Consider the following 21083-nt stretch of genomic DNA (forward strand, 5'->3'; position numbering starts at 1 on the left):
TCTTTAGTCGCAGCCGTGTAAATAAAATGTGAACAACAACACATACAAAGTGCTGGTAGAACACAGCAGACCAGGCAGCATCAATAGGGAGAAGCTCTGTCGACGTTTCGGGCCGAGACCGTTCGTCAGGACTAACCGAAAGGAAAGATAGTAAGAGATTTGAAAGTATTGGGGGGAGGGGGAAATGCGAAATGATAGGAGAAGACCGGAGGGGGTGGGATGAAGCTAAGAGCTGGAAAGGTGATTGGCGAAAGTGATACAGAGCTGGAGAAGGGAAAGGATCATGGGACGGGAGGCCTAAGGAGAAAGAAAGGAGGGGGGGGGGGGACACCAGAGGGAGATGGAGAACAGGAAAACAACTAAATATGTCAGGGATGGGGTAAGAAGGGGAGGAGGGGCATTAACGGAAGTTGGAGAAGTCAATGTTCATGCCATCAGGTTGGAGGCTACCCAGCCGGTATATAAGGTGTTGTTCCTCCAACCTGAGTTTGGATTCATTTTGACAGTAGAGGAGGCCATGGATAGACATATCAGAATGGGAATGGGACGTGGAATTAAAATTTGTGGCCACTGGGTGATCCTGCTTTTTCTGGCGGACCGAGCGTAGGTGTTCAGAGAAACGGTCTCCCAGTCTGCGTCGGGTCTCACCAATATATAAAAGGCCACACCGGGAGCACCGGACGCAGTATACCACACCGGCGGACTCACAGGTGAAGTGTCGCCTCACTGTCGACACTGTCTGGGGCCCTGAATTGTGGTGAGGGAGGAAGTGTAAGGGCAGGAGGAGGAGGAATCAGATCAGCAGGATGTGGCTAAAAATGAAAGATTAGAAACATTTGGAAACCGGTTGATCGAAAAAACCTGGTTAATTTCTGCAAAATACTGGTGGAAATCTACAGATCAGGCAGCAAATGTGGAGAGGAATAAATAGACAACGTTTCGGCCGACTCCCTTCAGCATGGCCAGACTGTGCTTAGTTGCTGCCTGAACTGCAGAGCTCCTCCAGCATTTTGTGTGTGTGCGTCTCTGTATTTCCAGCAACTGCAGAATCTCTTGTCTGCATTTCTGCATTTGTAAGAGGATTGTACTTTGCCATTAGGTACATGTTGATATTGATTATATTCTTATGGGAGCCGCTTTCTGCATTATAACAACTGCTGAGTTTTCTATACACACAGAAAAAACTGAGGTATGGACATTGAACCAGTACATGCAGAAACTTTTAACTGCAGCGTGATTACCAGTGAAGCACCGATCAAAATGCGCAGGCGTCAGGGCTGTTGCGGTCCCCGAATATCACGCATGCGCGCAGTACACAAAAAGCCCAGGAAAATGTCGGAAGCAGGTAAGAGCGATTCTCCGTGAGACATCTTAAGCTCCGACCTCGGGACAATTGCTCTGAGTTCCCAACATTGCACCCCGCAATCCCGGGACAGTCCTGCCCTCTTCCATCTCTCCAGCCCCACGACCCGTACACCAGCCCCGGGGAGCTTCCGTCTGATGAGGGAATGGGAGCCGATGGATCTCTCAGACAGAGCTGAGCTCCAGCTATCTGAATGCAAGGATTGGGAACTCGGAGAAAGGGAACAAAATCGTTTCCCTCACCAGTTGAGAAAATCACCTTTGTTCTACCTCCAATTACAAACACTTATCCACTTGGCGCGTGGCTAAGTGATCTGAAGGTCACTAGTTCGAGCCTTAGCTGAGGCAGCCCGTTGTGTCCTTGAGCAATGCACTTAACAACACATCACTCTGCGACGACACCGGTGCCAAGCTGTATGGGTCCTAGTGCCCTTCCCTTGGACAACATCGGGGGCGTGGAGAGGGAAGTCTTGCAGCATGGGCAACTGCCGGCCTCCCATACAACCCTGCCCAGGCCTGCGCCCTTGAAACCTTCCAAGGCGCAAATCCATAGTCTCACGAGACTAGCGGATGTCTATATACTCACAAACAAGAGGAAATCTGCAGATACTGGAAATCCAAGCAACGCACACAAAATGCTGGAGGAACTCAGCATTAGTACTCTTTTCCATAGATGCTGCCTGGCCTGCTGAGTTCCTCTAGCATTTTGTGTTTGTTGCTTGTTCTACCTCCTCTTGCTCTGGACCTTGAGTACATGTTTTGTCCCATTTTCTCTTGGTACATAATGATATCAAACGCCTTTGCCCTGGGCATCAAGTAGCTTTCACATCACAAATGTGCCAGACTCCAGTGAGACAGACTACTGCCCTTCCCTTCATATTCATTGGCATTGCTGTCAATGAATTCAGCACTGTCTGTCAGCTGGGGGAGGGTTCAGAGGGAATATTTACGTACAGTGCAAAAACTGGTGTTACCTGCGTGTATTGTAGTGATGTCGAAGTTGCTGGAGAATTTGCAAGTGAGAAGAAGTGGAGTGATATTTGGAAATTTGACTTTTTAAAGCGTTGATCAGCAAGCAAATCACATATGGATGGTGTCCAAATGCTCTGATGAGAAAATCCTTAATTATCCACTATAGGCCTGCTACATAGGTTGTGTGAGAGTGCAGATGAACTCGATCAAACCCAGAGGAGATAAAAGTTCTTATTGACATTGATTTGCTAGCTGTTAAAATGAATATCTCTCTATATAAAATTCAGTGTTCACATGTTGCTGTCACTGGGTCAAAATTGCACAGCATAAGATTTTTGCACATACTGGTCTTCACAAATCAGAAGGGACTGGTGGGAAGGTGAAGAGACCTCCAGTGTCCCTGACACCCTCACCTACAAGATGTGCTTCCAGCTGCAGCTTGTAATCGTGCACTTTAAGGAGTTGGAACTGGAAATGGATGAATTCCAGATCATCCGGGAGTCAGAGGGGGTGATAGATATGACATGAAGAGAGGTGTTACACCCAAGGTTGCAGGACACAGGAAACTGGGTGAAAGTTAGGAAGGGGAACGATGTTAAATAGGCATCATAGAGTACTTATGTGGCCATCCCCCACAATAATAGGTGGTCCACTTTAGAAAGTGTTGGAGGGAATTAGCTGGCAGTGGAATGTCAAAGTTGTGATACAGGATTTGTTAGTTAGGGGAATAGAACTAGAAGGGGACTAATATCCTAGGGGCGAGGCTTGCTACTGCTAGTTGGGTGTGGGGTTGGAGGTTAAACTAAAGTTTCAAGGGGTATGGGCCAGAATGCCAGAACAGATACTGGAGAGGGTGAATTGAATTGATTTTCTTACTTATACCTTCATATACATGAGGAGTAAAAATCTTTATGTTACATCTCCATTAAATGTGCAATGTTTAATTCATTTCAGCATTGAATTAATCAGTCTGATGGACTGGTGGAAGAAGCTGTCCCAGAGAGTTTGTTTTGACATCGGACAGATGTTCAGACCTCAGACAAAGTCATCAATCAAGAGGTTGAGCATGGTGTGAAGACTGTCCTGAGCTGTGTATCTCACAATGCAAGAATTATCATAGGAAAGCCTGATGAGCTCAGGACAGGGAATTATGATATTGTAGCCATTACCGGGACTTGGTTGCACCCAACAGTCTGAGGGATTGAGAGGAACTAATTTGTCGAGTGATCACGGACTATGCCAAGAAACAAAAGTTGACATAGTAGGTGATTTTAACTTTCCATGTATTGACTGGGACTTCCATAGTGTAAGAGGACTAGATGGGGTAGAGTTTCTCAAATATGCCCTTAATCAGTTCATAGAATTCCAGACATAGAAGTGTGCAAAAAGCTATTAGGAACTGATCCAGGGCTAGTGACAGAAATTAGTGTATGGGAACACTTTGTGTCTAGTGATCATAAGGCCATGAGTTTCCAAGTAAAGATGAAAGGAGAGAGGTCTGGACCATGGGTTGAGATTCTAAGTTGGAGAAAGGTCAATATTGATGGTATCAGAAAGGATCTAAGAAATGTGGCTTGGGTAAGGCCATTTTCTGGCAAAGGAGTACTTGGTAAGTGGCAGTTGTTCAGGTGAAGTTTTGAGAATGTAGAGTGTGCATGTGCTTGTCAAAATAAATGTTGAAGTGTAACTGGTGCAGGCAACATTGGTTTTCAAGAGATATTGTGTTCCTCCAAATGCCACAGACTGTTGGGTGCTACCAAGACTCATTAATGACTACAATATCATAATTTCATGCCCTGAGCTCATTTGACTTATTTTTTGGTTGTCTTCTGTTGGTTTCTAAAAGCTTCCCAATAGTTTTTGCTCTTTTGTTTGCCTTCTCATTGGCTTTTATGTTGGCTTTGGCTTCTCATTTCAGCCATGGTTGTGTCCTCCTGCACTTCCAATGCTTTCACTTCTTTGGGATGTATCGATCACTCAGTTCCTGAATTGCTCCCAGAATCTCCAGACATTGCTGCTCCATTGTCAGTCCTAACTTTTCCCTTCCAAACAAGTTTGGCCAGCTTCTCTGTCATAGAATCATGGAGAAGTTCAGTTTGGAAACAGGCTATTTGGCCCATCCTGCCAATGCTGAAAAAAAGATTTAAGCTGCCTTATGCAACTACCTGCACTGGGACCATCACCCTCCATATCCCTACCATCCAGGCTCCCATCCAAACATCTTTTAAATGGTGAATTTGAGCTCATTTTCACCACTTGTGCTGGCATCTCATTCCACTCTCTCATGACCATTTCAGTAAAGAGCTTTTCCAAATGTTTCCGTTAAATTTTCACCTTCCCTCTTACCCATGATCCTCTGGTTCTCATCCCACCCAACCTCTGTGGAAAACCTGCTTGCATTTACCTTATCTATACCCTCATAATATTGTATACTTACAACAAATCCTCAAAACGATGTATAATTTTCTTGTTTATGTTTAGAGCTTTTTTAGGTGTATAAGATGATGAGCGGCATTGATCGCATGGATAACCAGAGTATTATTCCCAGAGTGTTTCAGTTACTGTGGGGCCAGGCTCCCATGCAGCTCAGTGGGAACAGGGAATAATACCAATGGACAGAGACAAACTGAGCCAGGTCACATATTGGGGATGGCAGAAATGCCCCATTCTTACAGAGAGAGGTAGAGCATCAGAGAATTTGATGGTCATTCCAGATACCAGCACTGTGCCAAGTTAGAAGATGACTTCTCACTCCAACTTGGGTTGAAACTCATTGTAACAGAGTGATGCCAGATCACACCTTAGGAAATCAAGTGATCTTATCTGAAATGTTGTCCTACACCCATTGATGGATTTAATAAATCTTTTTACAGGTTAAAAATGAAAAGGAATTTGTCTGCAGGAATCTCGAACACAACACACCAGTTTTGCTGTCTCTGTCCAGATATTTAAGAAGTGGAGCAAGGGATTCAATCGATCATCCTTCCTGCTCAGACTACGTGGAGCGATTTACTCCATCATCTGACCGACTGACAGACCAGTCATTTTACACGGGGGAACCCATTCATCTGCTCAGACAGTGGGGAGTGATTCACTCGGTCATCTCAACTGAAGGTACATCAGCGAGTTCACACTGGAAAAGGCCATTTGCCTATTCTGTGTGTGAGAAGGGATTCAGTCGGTCATCCCACCTGTGGACACACCAGTCAGTTCACACTGGGCAGAGGCTGGTCATCTGCTGTATTTGTGGGGAAGGATTCACTCGGTCATCTGACTAATGGCTCACCAGCGAGTTCACACAGGGGAGCGGCCGTACACCTGCTCAGAATGTGGGAAGGGATTCATTCGGTCATCTAAACTGAAGGTACATCAGCGAGTTCACACTGGCGAGAGGCCATTCACCTGCTCAGACTGTGGGAAGGAATTCAATGAATCATCTCAACTGAAGGTGCATCAGAGAGTTCACACTGGAGAGAGGCCGTTCACCTGCTCAGACTGTGGGAAGGGATTCACTTGCTCATCTAAACTGAAGGTACATCGACGAGTTCACACTGGAGAGAGGCCGTTCACCTGCTCGGACTGTGGGAAGACATTCACTTGCTCATCCCAACTGAAGGTACATCAGAGAGTTCACACTGGAGAGAGGCCATTCACCTGCTCAGACTGTGGGAAGGGATTCACTTGCTCATCTAAACTGAAGTTACATCAGCGAGTTCACACTGGAGAGAGGCCGTTCACCTGCTCGGACTGTGGGAAGGGATTCACTTGCTCATCTAAACTGAAGGTACATCAACGAGTTCACACTGGAGAGAGGCCGTTCACCTGCTCGGACTGTGGGAAGGGATTCACTTGCTCATCCCAACTGAAGGTACATCAGAGAGGTCACACTGGGGAGTGGCCGTTCACCTGCTCAGACTGTGGGAAGGGATTCACTTTCTCATCCCAACTCAAAGTACATCAGACAGTTCACACCGGGGAGTGGCCTTTCACCTGCTTGGACTGTGGGAAGGGATTCACTTGCTCATCCCAACTGAAGGTACATCAGAGAGTTCACACAGGGGAGAGGCCGTTCTCCTGCTCCGTCTGTGGGAAAGGATTCACTCGGTCATCCGACCTACTGGTACACCAGCGAGTTCACATTGGGGAGCAGCCGTTCAACTGCTCGGACTGTGGGAAGGGATTCACTTGCTCATTTAAACTGATGGTACATCAGCGAGTTCACACTGGAGAGAGGCCGTTCATCTGCTCAGACTGTGGGAAGGGATTCACTTGCTCATCCCAACTGAAGGTACATCAGAGAGTTCACACTGGGGAGAGGCCGTTCACCTGCTCAGACTGTGGGAAGGGATTCACTTTGTCATCTCAGCTGCTGAGACACCAGTCAGTTCACACTGGGGAGAGGCCGTTCATCTGCTCAGTCTGTGGGAAGGGATTCACTCAGTCATACACACTAAAGGCACACCAGTTAGTTCACACTGGGGAGAGGCCGTTCACCTGCTCAGACTGTGGGAAGGGATTCACTTGCTCATCTAAACTGAAGTTACATCAGCGAGTTCACACTGGAGAGAGGCCATTCACCTGCTCAGACTGTGGGAAGGGATTCACTTGCTCATCTAAGCTGAAAGTACATCAGCGAGTTCACACTGGGGAGAGGCCGTTCACTTGCTGAGACTGTGGGAATGGATTCACTTGGTCATCTCAACTACGGAGACAACAGTAATTTCACACTGGGTAGAGGCCAATTACCTGCTCAGACTTTCGGAAGAGATTCTTTCAGTCAAATCAACCAAATGTGCATCATTGAGTTCACACTGGGAAGAGGCCATTCACCTGCTGTGAATGTGGGAAGCAATTTACTCAGTCATTAAACTTCATGTAACTCTCACTTTGGCTAGCAGCTTAATATAGGGGGTGATAGCCCAGTGGCCCAGCCAAATGTAAGGAATCTCGTTTGGGTGGATGCTGCATGGTGTCCCCTGTTACAAATCAGTACCCTGAAATAACAAATGGTACACAATATACGATTAAACAATTGAGCTTTATAATTATTACTTTGACTATATAGTTAGTGAAATAAACAAAAAAAAGAGAAAGGGCTCACTCTCACCATTCGAGTTTTCTCATCTCTCCCCATCAAAAGACCACGAAAATCTCTCTTCCAGACTCACAAGAAAGAACATTGCTGCCATTGGATAGCCCCGCACTCCAAACACTTTTATCCCTCGTTTTAACCTAAACATTGCTGCTACAGAGAAACCTTTACCTCAGCAGTGAAAAATTACATAGAGGCCATTACATTAGCAGTGAAACCTTGCAGCATGTTACACTTATGACACACTACCGGGTTCACACTGGGGAGAAAGTTTCAATGAGCTGCATGTTGGATATTTGTCTATCACTGTTGCTGAATGTAATTTTGAGAGTGACTGTCGGTGCTGAACTCTGCAATTATTGCTGCTGCTCACCACACCCAGTTCTGCACCCTGGTCACTGGGCATGGGAGGAGTTCCTTCTGCTGCATATTCACCTTTAATGGGACTGGAGTTTAATATTCTGGATCGGAGACAAATAAATCTATTCTATTTTGAACTCTGTCTCCGGTACTTAGTGAATTTATAACTCACCTAGTGTGAGTCAACTCAGGCTGGCTGGACACTGCCAGGGATTCTGTTCCACAACAGTCCTTTTAAATCCTCCCCTGTTGTTCCCCTCTCGCTCTCTGTCATGATGGGTTCCAAACAGTGGGTGAAGAGGTTTCCCTTGAATTTTCTGCAGACTGAAGAAGTCGAGCTGACTGCAGTTCTGTCTGAGATGTCCTTCGGCCCTCTAATGTCTGAGCTGAGGAAGAATGCCATTCGTAGTTAATCTCCTTATTCAGGGCTCATTTCCACATTCTGGGTAATTTTCCCTGCTTAAGAAAACACCACTGTCCTCTAAAGACTGAAAGCAGAATGGGAAACGAAGCAGGGTCAGAAACCAGAGGCGGGTCTGCACAGGGCAGAGTTTGGGGCTCTGGACGACGGTTGGTGTAAGAATGTATGATCAGGAGAAGGGAATCAGCAGGGCGTGGCAACATTTGACAGATTAGCAATATTTGGAAGCTGATTGACAGAGAAAATCTTTTGGTTGTCTGATAATGCAAACAATAGCTGTGGTGAGGTGCTTCGCTGGTCAAGGAACATTTGTGTGTTGGGAATGGTTTTATCTATTGAGGGAGTTGTTCCTGCTTATTTATCCTGTAATATTATATCTGGATAATTATTATGGATTGTCCTATCTGACATAATACAAAAATACAACTGCAGATGCTGTGTATCAAAGAATACGTACACAATGCTGGAAGAACGCAGCAGGTCAGGAAGCATCCGTGAGAAAAGAGCAGCCAACGTATCGGGCCAAGACCCTTCATCAGGAATTCCTATGTATTCTCTATCTGACATAATGTATTGATTATCATATAATTTGTTAGATTTTATCTCTAAAACTGGATCAGGCTTGAATTTATGGTGCCTTGATGAAGGTCATTCATGAGTTTGTATTTTAAAGTAAGATGTTGGTGAATGATATTTACCACTTGATTGTACCTGCACAAGTGATCAGATTGAGTTCAACTGCTGCAGAATCCTGGAATGTGTTGGACTGTGTCTAGTTTCTCTTGGCATTTTCTGCACTTACTGCTTTGTTTTTTTTTGTATTTTATGTATTTTCGATTTTTTTTCATGTTGTTAACCACCTTGTCCTGTATTTCTACAAGGAACCCCTCTGTTTCTGGGAATAGGTCTCCAACTCTCAGTGGAGTGCTCGATGCTTCCTTGTCAGCATCTCATCTGCTCAGATTGTTGGGATGTCTCCCATGGAGGGTCATACTCATTATTCCACTGGTTAATGCTTTCTTCCATAGTGGTGATTCATTTTTCTGAGTTGGCCTTTCATTTAAGTCTTCTGGTCTGTATTTCTTATCACGATTGCATATACACACATGGAGTGCTGAATCCTGTTCATTTTTGATCAAAATATATACTTAGTTTTATCTGACTGTTGTGTGATTTTTTTTCATGTGTGTTATTTCTCTTCCTCCTTCTGTCCAAGCTAGTGTTAATCTAAGTGGGTTTGGGTGTAAATAGTCTTTTCTAAAGTTTTCTAAAGTTCTTATCTATCTTTGCAAATTCTACTGATTGAAATGGGACCAAGATATTTTTATAACAAATAATTCAATGTCAGTGTTGATGGACGTGTTTATTGCCTTTGTTGTGTTTGTTAACTATTGAGCTCTGGCAGGTTTTTTTTAAGCCTTGAACTAAATTTTGTGAAAGGTTTTCCCTATTTTGCGCTACTTCCTATTTTCTTTGCTTCTTGATATTCCAGATACGTGGGTATCAAGAGTCTCGATGCAGGGTCTTGGCCCAAAATGTTGATTCCCATCCATAGATGCTTCCTGACATGCTGAGCCCCTCCAGCACTTTCTGTGTATTTCTCTAGATTTCTAGCATCTTCAGGTCCTCTTGTTTCCCAGATACTTACATGTTTCTTGAAAGAACAAGCCAAGAACAAGCTGGTTGTGGGGTTGTGTGGCCCTGTTGTTAAAATATTCAATAAAATCATTAGAAAGAGATGGCATAGTGTTGGGAGTTGTAGAAACTGTGGGTAGAATTAAGTAACAGCAAATGTAAAAAAAAAAATCCCTGATGGGAATTGTATAGAAACCTCCAAACAGTAGTAAGTATGTGGTCCACAAATCAGAATGGGAGATAGAAAATGCGTGTCAAAAGGGCAATGTTATGGGGGATTGTCATGTAGGTGATTAGGAAAATTAGGATGGTGTTGGTCTCAGGAGGAAGAACTCCTAGAATGCCTACGAGATGCATTTTGGAGCAGCTCGTGGTTGAGGCCACTTGGGGATCAGCTATTCTGGATTGGGTGTTGTAATGAACTGGAATTAATTAGGTCACTCAGGTTCAAAGAACCCTTAGGGGCAAATGATCTTAATGTGATCAAATTCACCCCGACATTAGAGAAGGAGAGGCTAAAGTCAGATGGGGAATACAGAGAATTAGAGAGGCATGAGAGAAAAATCGGTCAAAATTGATTTGAAAAGAACACAGGCAGGGTTGAAAACAGAGCAGCAATGGCTGGAATTTCTGGAAGCAATTCGGAAGGCACAGGATATACACATTACAAAGAGGAAGTAGTATTCTAAAGGTAAGGTGACAAAACCGTGGCTGATAAGAGAAACCAAAGACAATAATAAAAACCAAAGAGATGGTTTGGAGCAAAAATTACGAGGAAGCTAGATGATTGGGAAGCTTTTAAAAACAAACAGAATGCAACTAAAATAATTAAGAAGGAAAAGATGGAATACATAGATGAGCTAGCCAGCAATATTAAAGAGGATACCATTTTTTTCTTCAGGTACATATAGTGTAAACGAGAGGCTGAAGTGGATATCAGACCTCTGAAAAATGATGCTGGAGAGGTAGTAATGGGGTGGGGGTGGAAGGTGATGGCAGATGAACTGAATAAGTATTCTGCATCACTCTTATCTGTCGAAGACAATTGCAGGAATGTTAGTGGTCAGAATGTTTAAAGTTATGTTACCCGGGAGATCTGCCGGACGATGCTGAGGATGTTCTACGAGGCTGTGGTAGCCAGTGCTATCGTGTTTGCTGCTGTGTGCTGGGGCAGCAGGCTGAGGGTAGCAGACACCAACAGAATCAACAAGCTCATTCGTAAAGCCAGTGATGTTGTGGGGGTGGAACTGGACTCTCTGATAGTTGTGTCTGAAAAGAGGATGCTGTCCAAGTTGCATGCCATCTTGAACAATGTCTCCCATCCACTCCATAATGTACTTGTTAGGCACAGGAGTACATTCAGCCAGAGACTCATTCCACTGAGATGCAACACTGAGTGTCATAGGAAGTCATTCCTGCCTGTGGCCATCAAACTTTACAACTCCTCCCTCGGAAGGTCAGACACCCTGAGCCAATAGGCTGGTCCTGGACTAATTTCCACTTGGCATAATTTACATTATTATTTAATTATCTATGGTTTTATATTGCTATATTTCTACGCTATTCTTGGTTGGTGCGACTGTAACAAAACCCAATTTCCCTTGGGATCAATAAAGTATGTCTATCTGTCTGTCATTATATCCCAAGAAGTTTCTTCCTTCACTACTCCCCCTCTCTCAGTTTTTGCCCATTCTTCAAATTTGTCTGTCCTGCTGCAGTCGCATTGCTTTCCCAGCACTAATAACGCCTCCATCTATCTTTGAATCATCCGCAAACCTTGCCACAAAGCCAGCAATTCCATTATCCAAATCATTGACAAATAATGTGAAAAGCAGCGGACTTCCTCGAAAAACTCTTAACAGATTTGTCAGGCAAGATTTCCCTGTACAGAAGCTATGCTGACTTTGACTTATTTTTATCATTAGAAAGAGATGGCATAGGGTTTATCATTAGTCTCAGAGTACCCCAAAACCTCATCTGTTATAATAGACTCAAACACTTCCCCAGCATGAGGTTAGGCTAAATGGACTATAATTTGCTTTCCTTTGCCTTCCTTCTCAAAGAGTCGATTGACATTTGCAATCTTCATGTCCTCCGGGACCATGCCAGAAGCAAATGATTCTTGGCAGGTCATGAGCAGTGCTGGGTAAATCTCATCTGCACCCTTTCTATCATATTCACATCCTTCCTGTAGTGAGGCAACCAGAATTTAGCAAATTGCTCCAAGTGGGGTCTGGCCAGGGTCCTGTATACCTGCAACATTACCAATCGGCTCTTAAACTAAATCCCACGGAAGGCCAATGCACCTTATTCCTTCTAAACCACAGAGTCAACCTGTATAGCAGCTTTGAGTGTCCAATGGACTCGGACCCCAAGATTCCTCTGATCCTCCACACTGCCATTATTGCAGTGTCTTACCATTATTGCTATATTCTGCCATCAGATTTGACCTACCATAATGAACCACCTTACACTTTTCTGGGCTGAACTCCATTTGCTTCTTCTCAGCCCAGTTTTGCATCCTATCAATATCCCCATCCACACTATCCAGAACATCCTCAACTTTTGTGTTACCAGCAAATTTACTAACCTATCCCTCCACTTCCTCATCCATGTTATTTATAAACATCACGTCACGAAGAGTTGGGGTCTCAGAGCAGATCCCTGAGGCGCTCCACTGGTGACCGACCTCCATGCAGAATATGACCCAACTACAACCACTGAAACAATGTTCTCTTGGATCCCATGCCTGCTTACATTCTCAATAAGCCTTGCATGGCGTTAAAGATCATCTGAAAATCCAAGCGAGAAACATCCGTTGCTTCTGCTTTATCTATCTTGCCTGTTGTTTGCTCAAAGTATTCCAAGTGATTTGTCAGACACTATTTTCTCTAAAGGTATCCTGCTCACTTTGGCCTATTTCATCATGCATCCCCAAATACAGTACCCAAAAACACTCACCCTTAATACACTCTAACATCTTCCTGACCACTGAGGTCAGACTAACTGTCTTATAACTTTCTTTCTTCTGCCCTCCCTCACTTCTTAAAGAGTGGAATGATATTTGCAACTTTCCAGTCTGCCAGAACCGTTCCAAAATCTAGTGATTGGTGATAGATCAGTACTCATTACTTTAAGAGAAAATTTAGGGGGAAGTTCTTCATTCAGAGTCGGAGCGTGTGCAACGAGCTGCCAGAATAAGTGGCAGGGACGATTTCAACCTTTAAGAGAAGTTTGCTTATGTTCATGGATGAGAAGTATATGGAGGGCTATGGTCCAGTTGGAAGTTGTTGGAACTCGGCAGATTAATGCTTCAGGACGGACAAGATTTTCCTGTGCTGTAGTATTCTATGACTCTAATGCCTTCACAATCTCTTCAACTACCTCTTTCTGAACTTTGGTGTGTTCACTTTCAGGCTTTTCAGCTTCCAAAACACGTTCTCTCCTTTGTAAAAGCAGTGGGTGGCTTCAATCTGCAGGAGAATTGGGAAAGTCAGATTGGTGTGAGGTCACAAGAGAGGGAATGTATTGAATGCTTACGAAATAGATTTGTAGAGCAGCTGATTGATGAGCCTACTCGGGAAACCGCTATCTTAGATTGGGCGTTGTGTAATAACTCAGATCTTATCAGGGAGGTTAATGTAAAGGAACAATCAGAAGGCAGTAATCATAATGATTGAATTCCTACAGCAGTTTGTGAGGGAGAAACATAGGTCACATGCATAATATCACGATCGAATAAAGGGAATTACAGAGGCATGAGAGACGTGATTCCCCAGGTGGATTTGAGAAGGATACTGGTGGGGATGACATCAAAGCAGAAGTGGCTGACGTTTCTGGGAGTAGTTCATAATGTACAGAATAGGTCATAATGTCCCGCATTAGTAGTTCGCAAACAGCGGTGCTAGGCTACCGTGGCTGACAAAGGAAGTTATGGACTTCAGGTACCAAAAGCGAGTAGGAAGTTAGATAAATGGGTAGCTTTGAAAATACAACAACAGGCAACTGAAAAAAAAAGCTGTACGAAGGTGAAATATCAGAGCAAACTAGACAATAATATACACCGCTATAAAAATGCGAAAGGGAGGCGATAGTTTATTTCGGACCTCTGGAAAATGATGCTCATGGGGTAGAAATGGGGAAGAGATGGTAGATGAACTTGATAGGTACTTCGCATCAGTCTTCACTGTGGAAGACACAGCAGTGTGCCAGAGATCCGTGAGTGTCAGGGAGCAGGAGTGAATGCCATTGTTATTACAAAGGAAAACGTGCTAGGCAAACTCAGGTTCTTAGAGTGGATAAGACACCTGGACCAGATGGAGCACATCCCAGAGTCCTGTGTAACGTTTTAGAAACAAACCAGCAGCAATACAGTTCACACCGGAGTCTGGTTTTGATCTTTATTAGTAACTACTTATAATATTTTAAGTTAAACAAATTAAACAAAACTTAACAGTGTTATGCGTATAAATATGGGTAAATATAACTCCTAAACTATCGAGCCTGGGGTTCAAGGCTTACAGTCTTGAGATGGTAACGTAGGAAAGTTCAGTAATCCGAGGAATAAATGATCAGAGAGAGATATTTGTAGTCCAGGGTAAATGTAGAGAGAAGGCAATTATGTCGAATTCCACAGGTAGACGCAAACCGTCGTCGAAGATCTTGTCTGTTGAATCGATCTAAAATCCACTTCGATATATCACCTGTCAGACGAATGTCGTCTTCAAGTGACTACCACATAACATATCCAGGCAAGGGTTAACTTCAAGTGGTCCCACATTACATTCCTAAATCCACTCCTTTGGTTTATACGAAGTGACAGACACACATTTTGGAGCAAACCTTGCCACAATTCTTAAATAAAAGTCTTACTCAGACTACAAGAGTAGATATTTTGTCTCCCTCGTGGGTGTGTGCGTGTGTGTGTGTGTGTGTCTCGTATAGATGGTGGTGGACTTTAGGAGATCTAGGCCTCATATGGAGCCAGTGATCATTAATGGAGAATGTGTGGAGCAGGTTAAGACCTACAAGTATCTGGGAGTACAGTTAGACGAGAAGCTAGACTGGACTGCCAACACAGATGCCTTGTGCAGGAAGGCACAGAGTCGACTGTACTTCCTAAGAAGGTTGGCGTCATTCAATGTCTGTAGTGAGATGCTGAAGATGTTCTATAGGTCAGTTGTGGAGAGCGCCCTCTTCTTTGTGGTGGCGTGTTGGGGAGGAAGCATTAAGAAGAGGGACGCCTCACGTCTTAATAAGCTGGTAAGAAAGGCGGGCTCTGTCGTGGGCAAAGTACTGGAGAGTTTAACATCGGTAGCTGAGCGAAGGGCGCTGAGTAGGCTACGGTCAATTATGGATAACTCTGAACATCCTCTACATAGCACCATCCAGAGACAGAGAAGCAGTTTCAGCGACAGTTACTATCGATGCAATGCTCCTCAGACAGGATGAAGAGGTCAATAATCCCCAATGCCATTAGGCTTTACAATTCTACCGCCAGGACTTAAGAACTTTTTAAAAGCTATTATTAATGCTTTTTGAGATAGTGATTTAGATGCATATCATATTTTTTACTGAGTTAAGTATTGTATGTAATTAGTTTTGCTACAACAAGTGTATGGGACATTGGAAAAAAAGTTGAATTTCCCCATGGGGATGAATAAAGTATCTATCTATGTATCTATCTATCTATTTCGATCTCTCTTTCTCTCTCTTTGAGCTGAGAAAGCTGCCGGCTGACGTCACTGTTAGTCCCGCCTCACTCAGGAACTTTCTTAAAGTGACAGTCCACAGCAAACGAAACCGAGGGATTCGTAACACCTGAGAGAGGTTGCTGAAGAGATAACAGATGCAATGGTCATGACCTGTCAAAAATCACTTGACAAGGGGTTCCTTGCAGAAATACACATCAATGTGGTTAACAAAAGGAAAGAAAAATCGAAAGTACATGAAATACAAATAATAAGGCAGTAATTTCTACACTATTCTTGGTTGGTGTGACTGTAACGAAACCCAATTTCCCTCGGGATCAATAAATTATGTCTGTCTGTGCAAAAAATGCCAAGAGAAATCAGACACAATCCAACACATTTCAGGACCCTACAGCAGGTTAATTCAATCTGATTACTTACAAAGGTACAATCAGTGGCAAATATGATTCACCAAAATCTTGCTTTAAAATACAAACGCATGAATGCCCACTATCACTTCATCGAGGCACCGTAAGTTCAAGCCTAATCCACTTTTTGAGTCAAAATCTTACAAATTATATGATAATCAACACATTATATCAGACAGGATATCTATAATAACCATCTGGATATAATATTACAGGATAATCAAGCAGGAACAACTCCCTCAATAGACAAAACCATTCCCAACACACACACGTTCCTCGGCCAGTGCAGCACCTCACAACAGGAATTGTTTGTGTCATCAGTCAGATAACTGAATTATTTTCTCTGTCAATCAGCTTCCAAATGTTGCTACTCTGTCATTCGTTGCCACATCCTGTTGCTGATTCCCTTCTCCTCATCATACGTTCTTATCCCGACCATTGTCCAGAGCCTCAAACACTGCTCTGTGTGGACCCACCTCGGGTTTCTGACCCTGCTTTGTTGAACATCAAACTAATGGTTTAGAGGACAGTGGTGTTTTCTAACAACCCTTTAGAAGCAGGAAAAATGACCCACAATGTGGAAATGAGCCCTGAATAGGGAGGTTAACAACCAATGTCATTCTTCCTCAGCCCAGACATTAGAGGGGCGAAGAACATCTCAGACAGAACTGCAGTCAGCTCGACTTCTTCATTCTGCAGAAAATTCAAGGAAACCTCTTCACCCACAGAGTGGTGACTGGAACCCCTCCCACAGGGAGAGTGAGAGATGATCAACAGGGGAGGATTTAAAAGGACTGTTGCAAACAGTATCAAGGGCAGGGTCCAACCGGCATGAGTTAACTCTCTACTGTACACTAGGTATGTTATAAATTCACTAAGTACCGGAGACAGTTTAAAATAGAACTGATTTATTTGTCACAGATCCAGTCCCATTAAAGGTGAATATGCAGCAGAAGAAACTCCTCCCATGCCCAGTGACCAGGGTGCAGAACTGGGTGTGGTGAGCAGCAGCAATAGTTGCAGAGTTCAGCACCGACAGTCACTGTCGAAATTGCATTCAGCAACGGTGATGGACAAATATCCAGCATGCAGCTCATTGAAACTTTCTCCCCAGTGTGAACCCGGTAGTGTGTCACAAGTGTAACATGCTGCAAGGTTTCACTGCTCATGTAATGGCCTCTATGTAATGTTTCACTGCTGAGGTAATGGTTTCTCTGTAGCAGAGATAACAGGGTTTTGGAGTGCGGTGCTATCCAATGAGAGAAATGTTCTTTCTTTGAGTCTGGAAGAGAGATTTTCACGGTCGCTTGCCGGGACAGATGAGAAAACACAAATGGAGAAAGTGGACCCTTAGTTTTTCTTTACTAACCCTATAGTCAAAGTAAGAATTATAGAACTCAGTCCTTTAATGACATATTGTGTACTGTTTGTTATTTCGGGGTAAAAATCAGGGGACACATTACGCAGCATCCACCCAAATGAGATTTCTTATGTTTGGCCGGGCTGGGTGGCTATCACCCCCTATATTAAGCTGCTAGGCGAAGTGAGAGTTACATAAGGTTAGATGACTGAGTGAATCCCTCTCTACATACACGGAGCAGGTGAATGGCCTCTCCCCTGTGTGAACTGACTAGTGTGCTTGTAGGTTGGATGAATGACTGAATCCTTTCCCACACTCTGAGCAGGTGAATGGCCTCTCCCCGGAGTGAACTCGCTGATGTACCTTCAGTTGAGATGACGAAGTGAATCCCTTCCCACAGTCTGAGCAGGTGAACAGCCACTCCCTATTGTGAACTCTCTGGTGAGCATTAGGGTGGACGACTGAGTGAATCCCTTCCCACAGTCTGAGCAGGTGAACAGCCACTCCCTATTGTGAACTCTCTGGTGAGCATTAGGGTGGACGACTGAGTGAATCCCTTCCCACAGTCTGAGCAGGTGAACGGCCTCTCTCCAGTGTGAACTCGCTGATGTACCTTCAGTTTAGATGCTTTAGTGAATCCCTTCCCACAGTCTGAGCAGCTGAACGGCCGTTCCCTGGTGTGAATTCGCTGGTGAACCATTAGGTCAGATGACCAAGTGAATCATTCCCCACAAATTCGGCAGGCGACCAGTCTCTTCCCAATGTGAACTGACCGGTGAGTCCACAGGTGGGAAGACCGTCTGAATTCCTTCTCACACACAGAACAGATGAATGGCCTTGTCCCAGTGTGAACTTGCTGATGAACCTTCAGTTGTGATGACCAAGTGAATCCATTCCCACTGTCTGAGCTGATGAATGGGTTCTCCCCTGTGTAAGATGATGGGCATGCCAGTCAGTCAGATGATTGAGCAAATCCCTCCCCACAGTCTGAGCAGGAAGAATGATCGAGTGAATCCCTTGCTCCACTTCTTAAATATCTGGACAGAGACAACAAAACTGGTGTATTGTGTTCGAGATTCCCGTAGGCAAGTTCCTTGTCATTTTTAACCTGTAAAAAAAAAATTACAAAATCCATCAGTGGGTGTAGGGCATCATTTTAGATGAGAACACTTGGAATATCAAGGTGTCATCTGGCATTACGCTGTTACAATGAAGTTCAACCCAAGCTGGAGAGAGAAGTCATCTACTAACTGGGCACAGTGCCGGTATCTGGAATGACCCTCAAATTCTCTGATGCTCTTCCTATCTGTATAAGAATGGGGCATTTCTGCCATATACAATCTGTGACCTGGCTCAATTTGGCTCCATTCCCTGTTCCCACTGAGCTGCATGGATTCCTGGAAGTGGAAGCATTGGACAGGCAGGAGGACAAAACTGTAGCTAAACTGAGAAGCCAAAGTCAACATAAAAGCCAAAGAGAGGGCAAAATATAGAGCAAAAACTATATGGAAGCTTTTAGAAACCAACAGAAAATGACTAAAAAAAAGCCAGATGAGCTCAGGGCATGGGATTATGATATGGTAGTCATTAATGAGTCTTGGTAGCACCCAAAAGTCTGTGGCATTTAGAGGACCAAAATATCCCGGGCCTCAATATCTCTTGAAAACCAAGCTTCCCTGCACCAGTTACCTTTCAACATTTATTTTGGCAGGCACGTACAAACTTTACACCCTCAAAATTTCACTTCTGAAGGCCTCCCACTGACCAAGTACTCCTTTGCCAGAAAACAGCCTGTCCCATACCACACTTGTCAAATCCCTTCTGATACCATCAAAATTGACCTTTCTCCAATTTAGAATCTCAACCCGTGGTCCAGATCTCTCTTTTTCCACCTTTACTTTGAATTTCATGGATTATGATCACTAATTTCTGTCACCAGCCCTGGATCCCTTCCTAACGGATTATTGCACACTTCTACATCGGGAATTCTACGTACTGATTAAGGGCACATTTGACAAACTCTGCTGTATCTAGTCTTTTACAGTATGGGAGTCCCTGTCAATATATGGAAAGTTAAAATCATTTGCTGAATCAACCTTTGTTTCTTGGCATGGTCTGCAATCTCTCTACAAATTTGTTTCTCTAAATCCCTCAGACTGTTGGGTGTAAGCAAGTCCCAGTAATGGCTACAATATCATAATTCCCTGTCCTGAGCTCATCTGGCTTTCCTATGATGCTTCTTGCATTGTGATATACACAGCTCAGCACATTCATCGCACCATGCTCAGCCACTTGATTGCTGACTCTGTCTGCGGTCTGAACAACATCTGACTGGTGTCAAGAAAACAACCTCTCCCTCATTGTCATAAAAACAAAGGAGCTGATTGTGGAAGACAGGAGGACTGGAGACAGGCTAACCCATATTGACATCAAGATATCAATGGATCTGTGGTTGAGAGGGTGAACAGCTTTAAGTTCCTTGGCAGAAACATCACCAAGGATATCACATGGTTTGTACATACCGCTGTGTTGTGAAATAAAGCACACCAGCAAGACTTTCACCTGAGATGGTTGAAGAATTTTGGGATGCAGCCCCAAATCCTCAGAACTTTCTACAGGGAGACATCCTGACTGGCTGCATCACTGCCTGGTATGGGAACTGTACTTCCCTTAATCACAGGAACCTACAGAGAGTGGTGCGGATAGCCCAGCGCATCTGTAGATGTGAACTTCCCACTATTCTGGATATTTACAGAAACAGGTGTGTAAAAAGGGCCCAAAGGATATTGGGGAGCCAACTAACCACAACCTCAAACTGTTCCTGCTGCTACCATCCAGGAAACGGTAGCACAGCAAAAGGACCCACAGGCTCCGTGACTTCATCTTCTACCAGGCCATCAGACTGATTAATTGATCTGTATGTTATATCGACAGTCCTAAGTACAAGCTATTTATTATAAATTACACATTGCGCATTGAGACAGAGACGTAACGTAAAGATTTCTACTCCTTATCCATATGAAGGATGTATGTAATACAGCAAATTCAATTCAAATCACCCTCTCCACTGTCTGTCCTGTCATTCTGGCTCACATTCCCCCTACAACTTATTTTAACCACATCACCCCCCCCCCCCCACACACACACACACACACACACACTAGCTGTAGCAAGCCTTACCACTAGGATATTAGTCCCCACTTGCACTGTTCCCGTAACTAACGAATCCCCTATCAGCCCTTTGACTTTCCTCTGCCAGGTAGTACACCACCCCCCCCCCCCCAACCGTTTCTAAAGTGGTCCACCTGCTGTTGTGTTTGATGGCCACAAGAGTACTCTGCAATGGCTAATTCACCTCTATCCCCTTCCTGACTCTCACCTAGTTTCCTGTGTCCTGCACCTTGGGTGTAACTTATGTCATATCTATCACCCCCTCCAACTTCTGGATGATCTGGAATTCATCCATTTCAAGTTCCAACTTCTTGAAGTGCAGGGTTACAAGCTGCAGTTGGATGCACATCTTGTAGGTGAGGGCATCAGGGACACTGGAGGTCTCCCCACCTACCCACCAATGTCTCCTCTAATTTGTAGTGACCAGTGTGCACATAAATCTTGTACTGTCCATTTTTTACCCAGTGACAACATGTGCACAGTGAATTTTATATAGAGAGGAATTCATTTTAACAGCTAGCAAATCACTGTCGATAGGAACTTTGATCTCCTCCGGGTTCGATCGAGTTCATCTGCATTCTAACAAAACCTA

At 44.1% G+C, this 21083-nt stretch overlaps 2 protein-coding genes across 4 annotated transcripts in view; one reads left to right on the forward strand and one right to left on the reverse strand.

Moving 5' to 3' along the window:
* The window catches only part of LOC140721851 (uncharacterized), a 34495-nt gene extending 34429 nt beyond the window's left edge, over window positions 1-66 (reverse strand). Inside the window, exon 1 of the mRNA XM_073036663.1 lies at window positions 47-66. The gene's annotated coding sequence lies outside the window, so the exon portion shown is untranslated. The remainder of the gene's footprint in view (window positions 1-46) is intronic.
* A 1231-nt stretch (window positions 67-1297) lies between these two features.
* On the forward strand, window positions 1298-9452 carry LOC140721861 (uncharacterized). Of its 3 annotated transcripts, none has more exons than XM_073036687.1 (3): window positions 1317-1345; window positions 3289-3595; window positions 5208-9452. In XM_073036687.1, exon 3 carries the CDS (start codon window positions 5612-5614, stop codon window positions 7001-7003), a length of 1392 nt encoding a protein of 463 aa, XP_072892788.1. In that variant the 5' UTR covers window positions 1317-1345; window positions 3289-3595; window positions 5208-5611; the 3' UTR covers window positions 7004-9452. The 3 variants fall into 3 exon arrangements, with proteins under 3 accessions (XP_072892789.1, XP_072892788.1, XP_072892790.1); XM_073036689.1 differs by having other exon boundaries at window positions 3289-3393; XM_073036688.1 differs by lacking the exon at window positions 3289-3595 and having other exon boundaries at window positions 1298-1345.
* The last annotated feature ends 11631 nt before the right edge of the window (window positions 9453-21083 follow it).

The sequence above is a fragment of the Hemitrygon akajei genome, unplaced genomic scaffold, assembly GCF_048418815.1.
Source record: "Hemitrygon akajei unplaced genomic scaffold, sHemAka1.3 Scf000063, whole genome shotgun sequence".
Lineage (NCBI taxonomy): Eukaryota > Metazoa > Chordata > Chondrichthyes > Myliobatiformes > Dasyatidae > Hemitrygon > Hemitrygon akajei.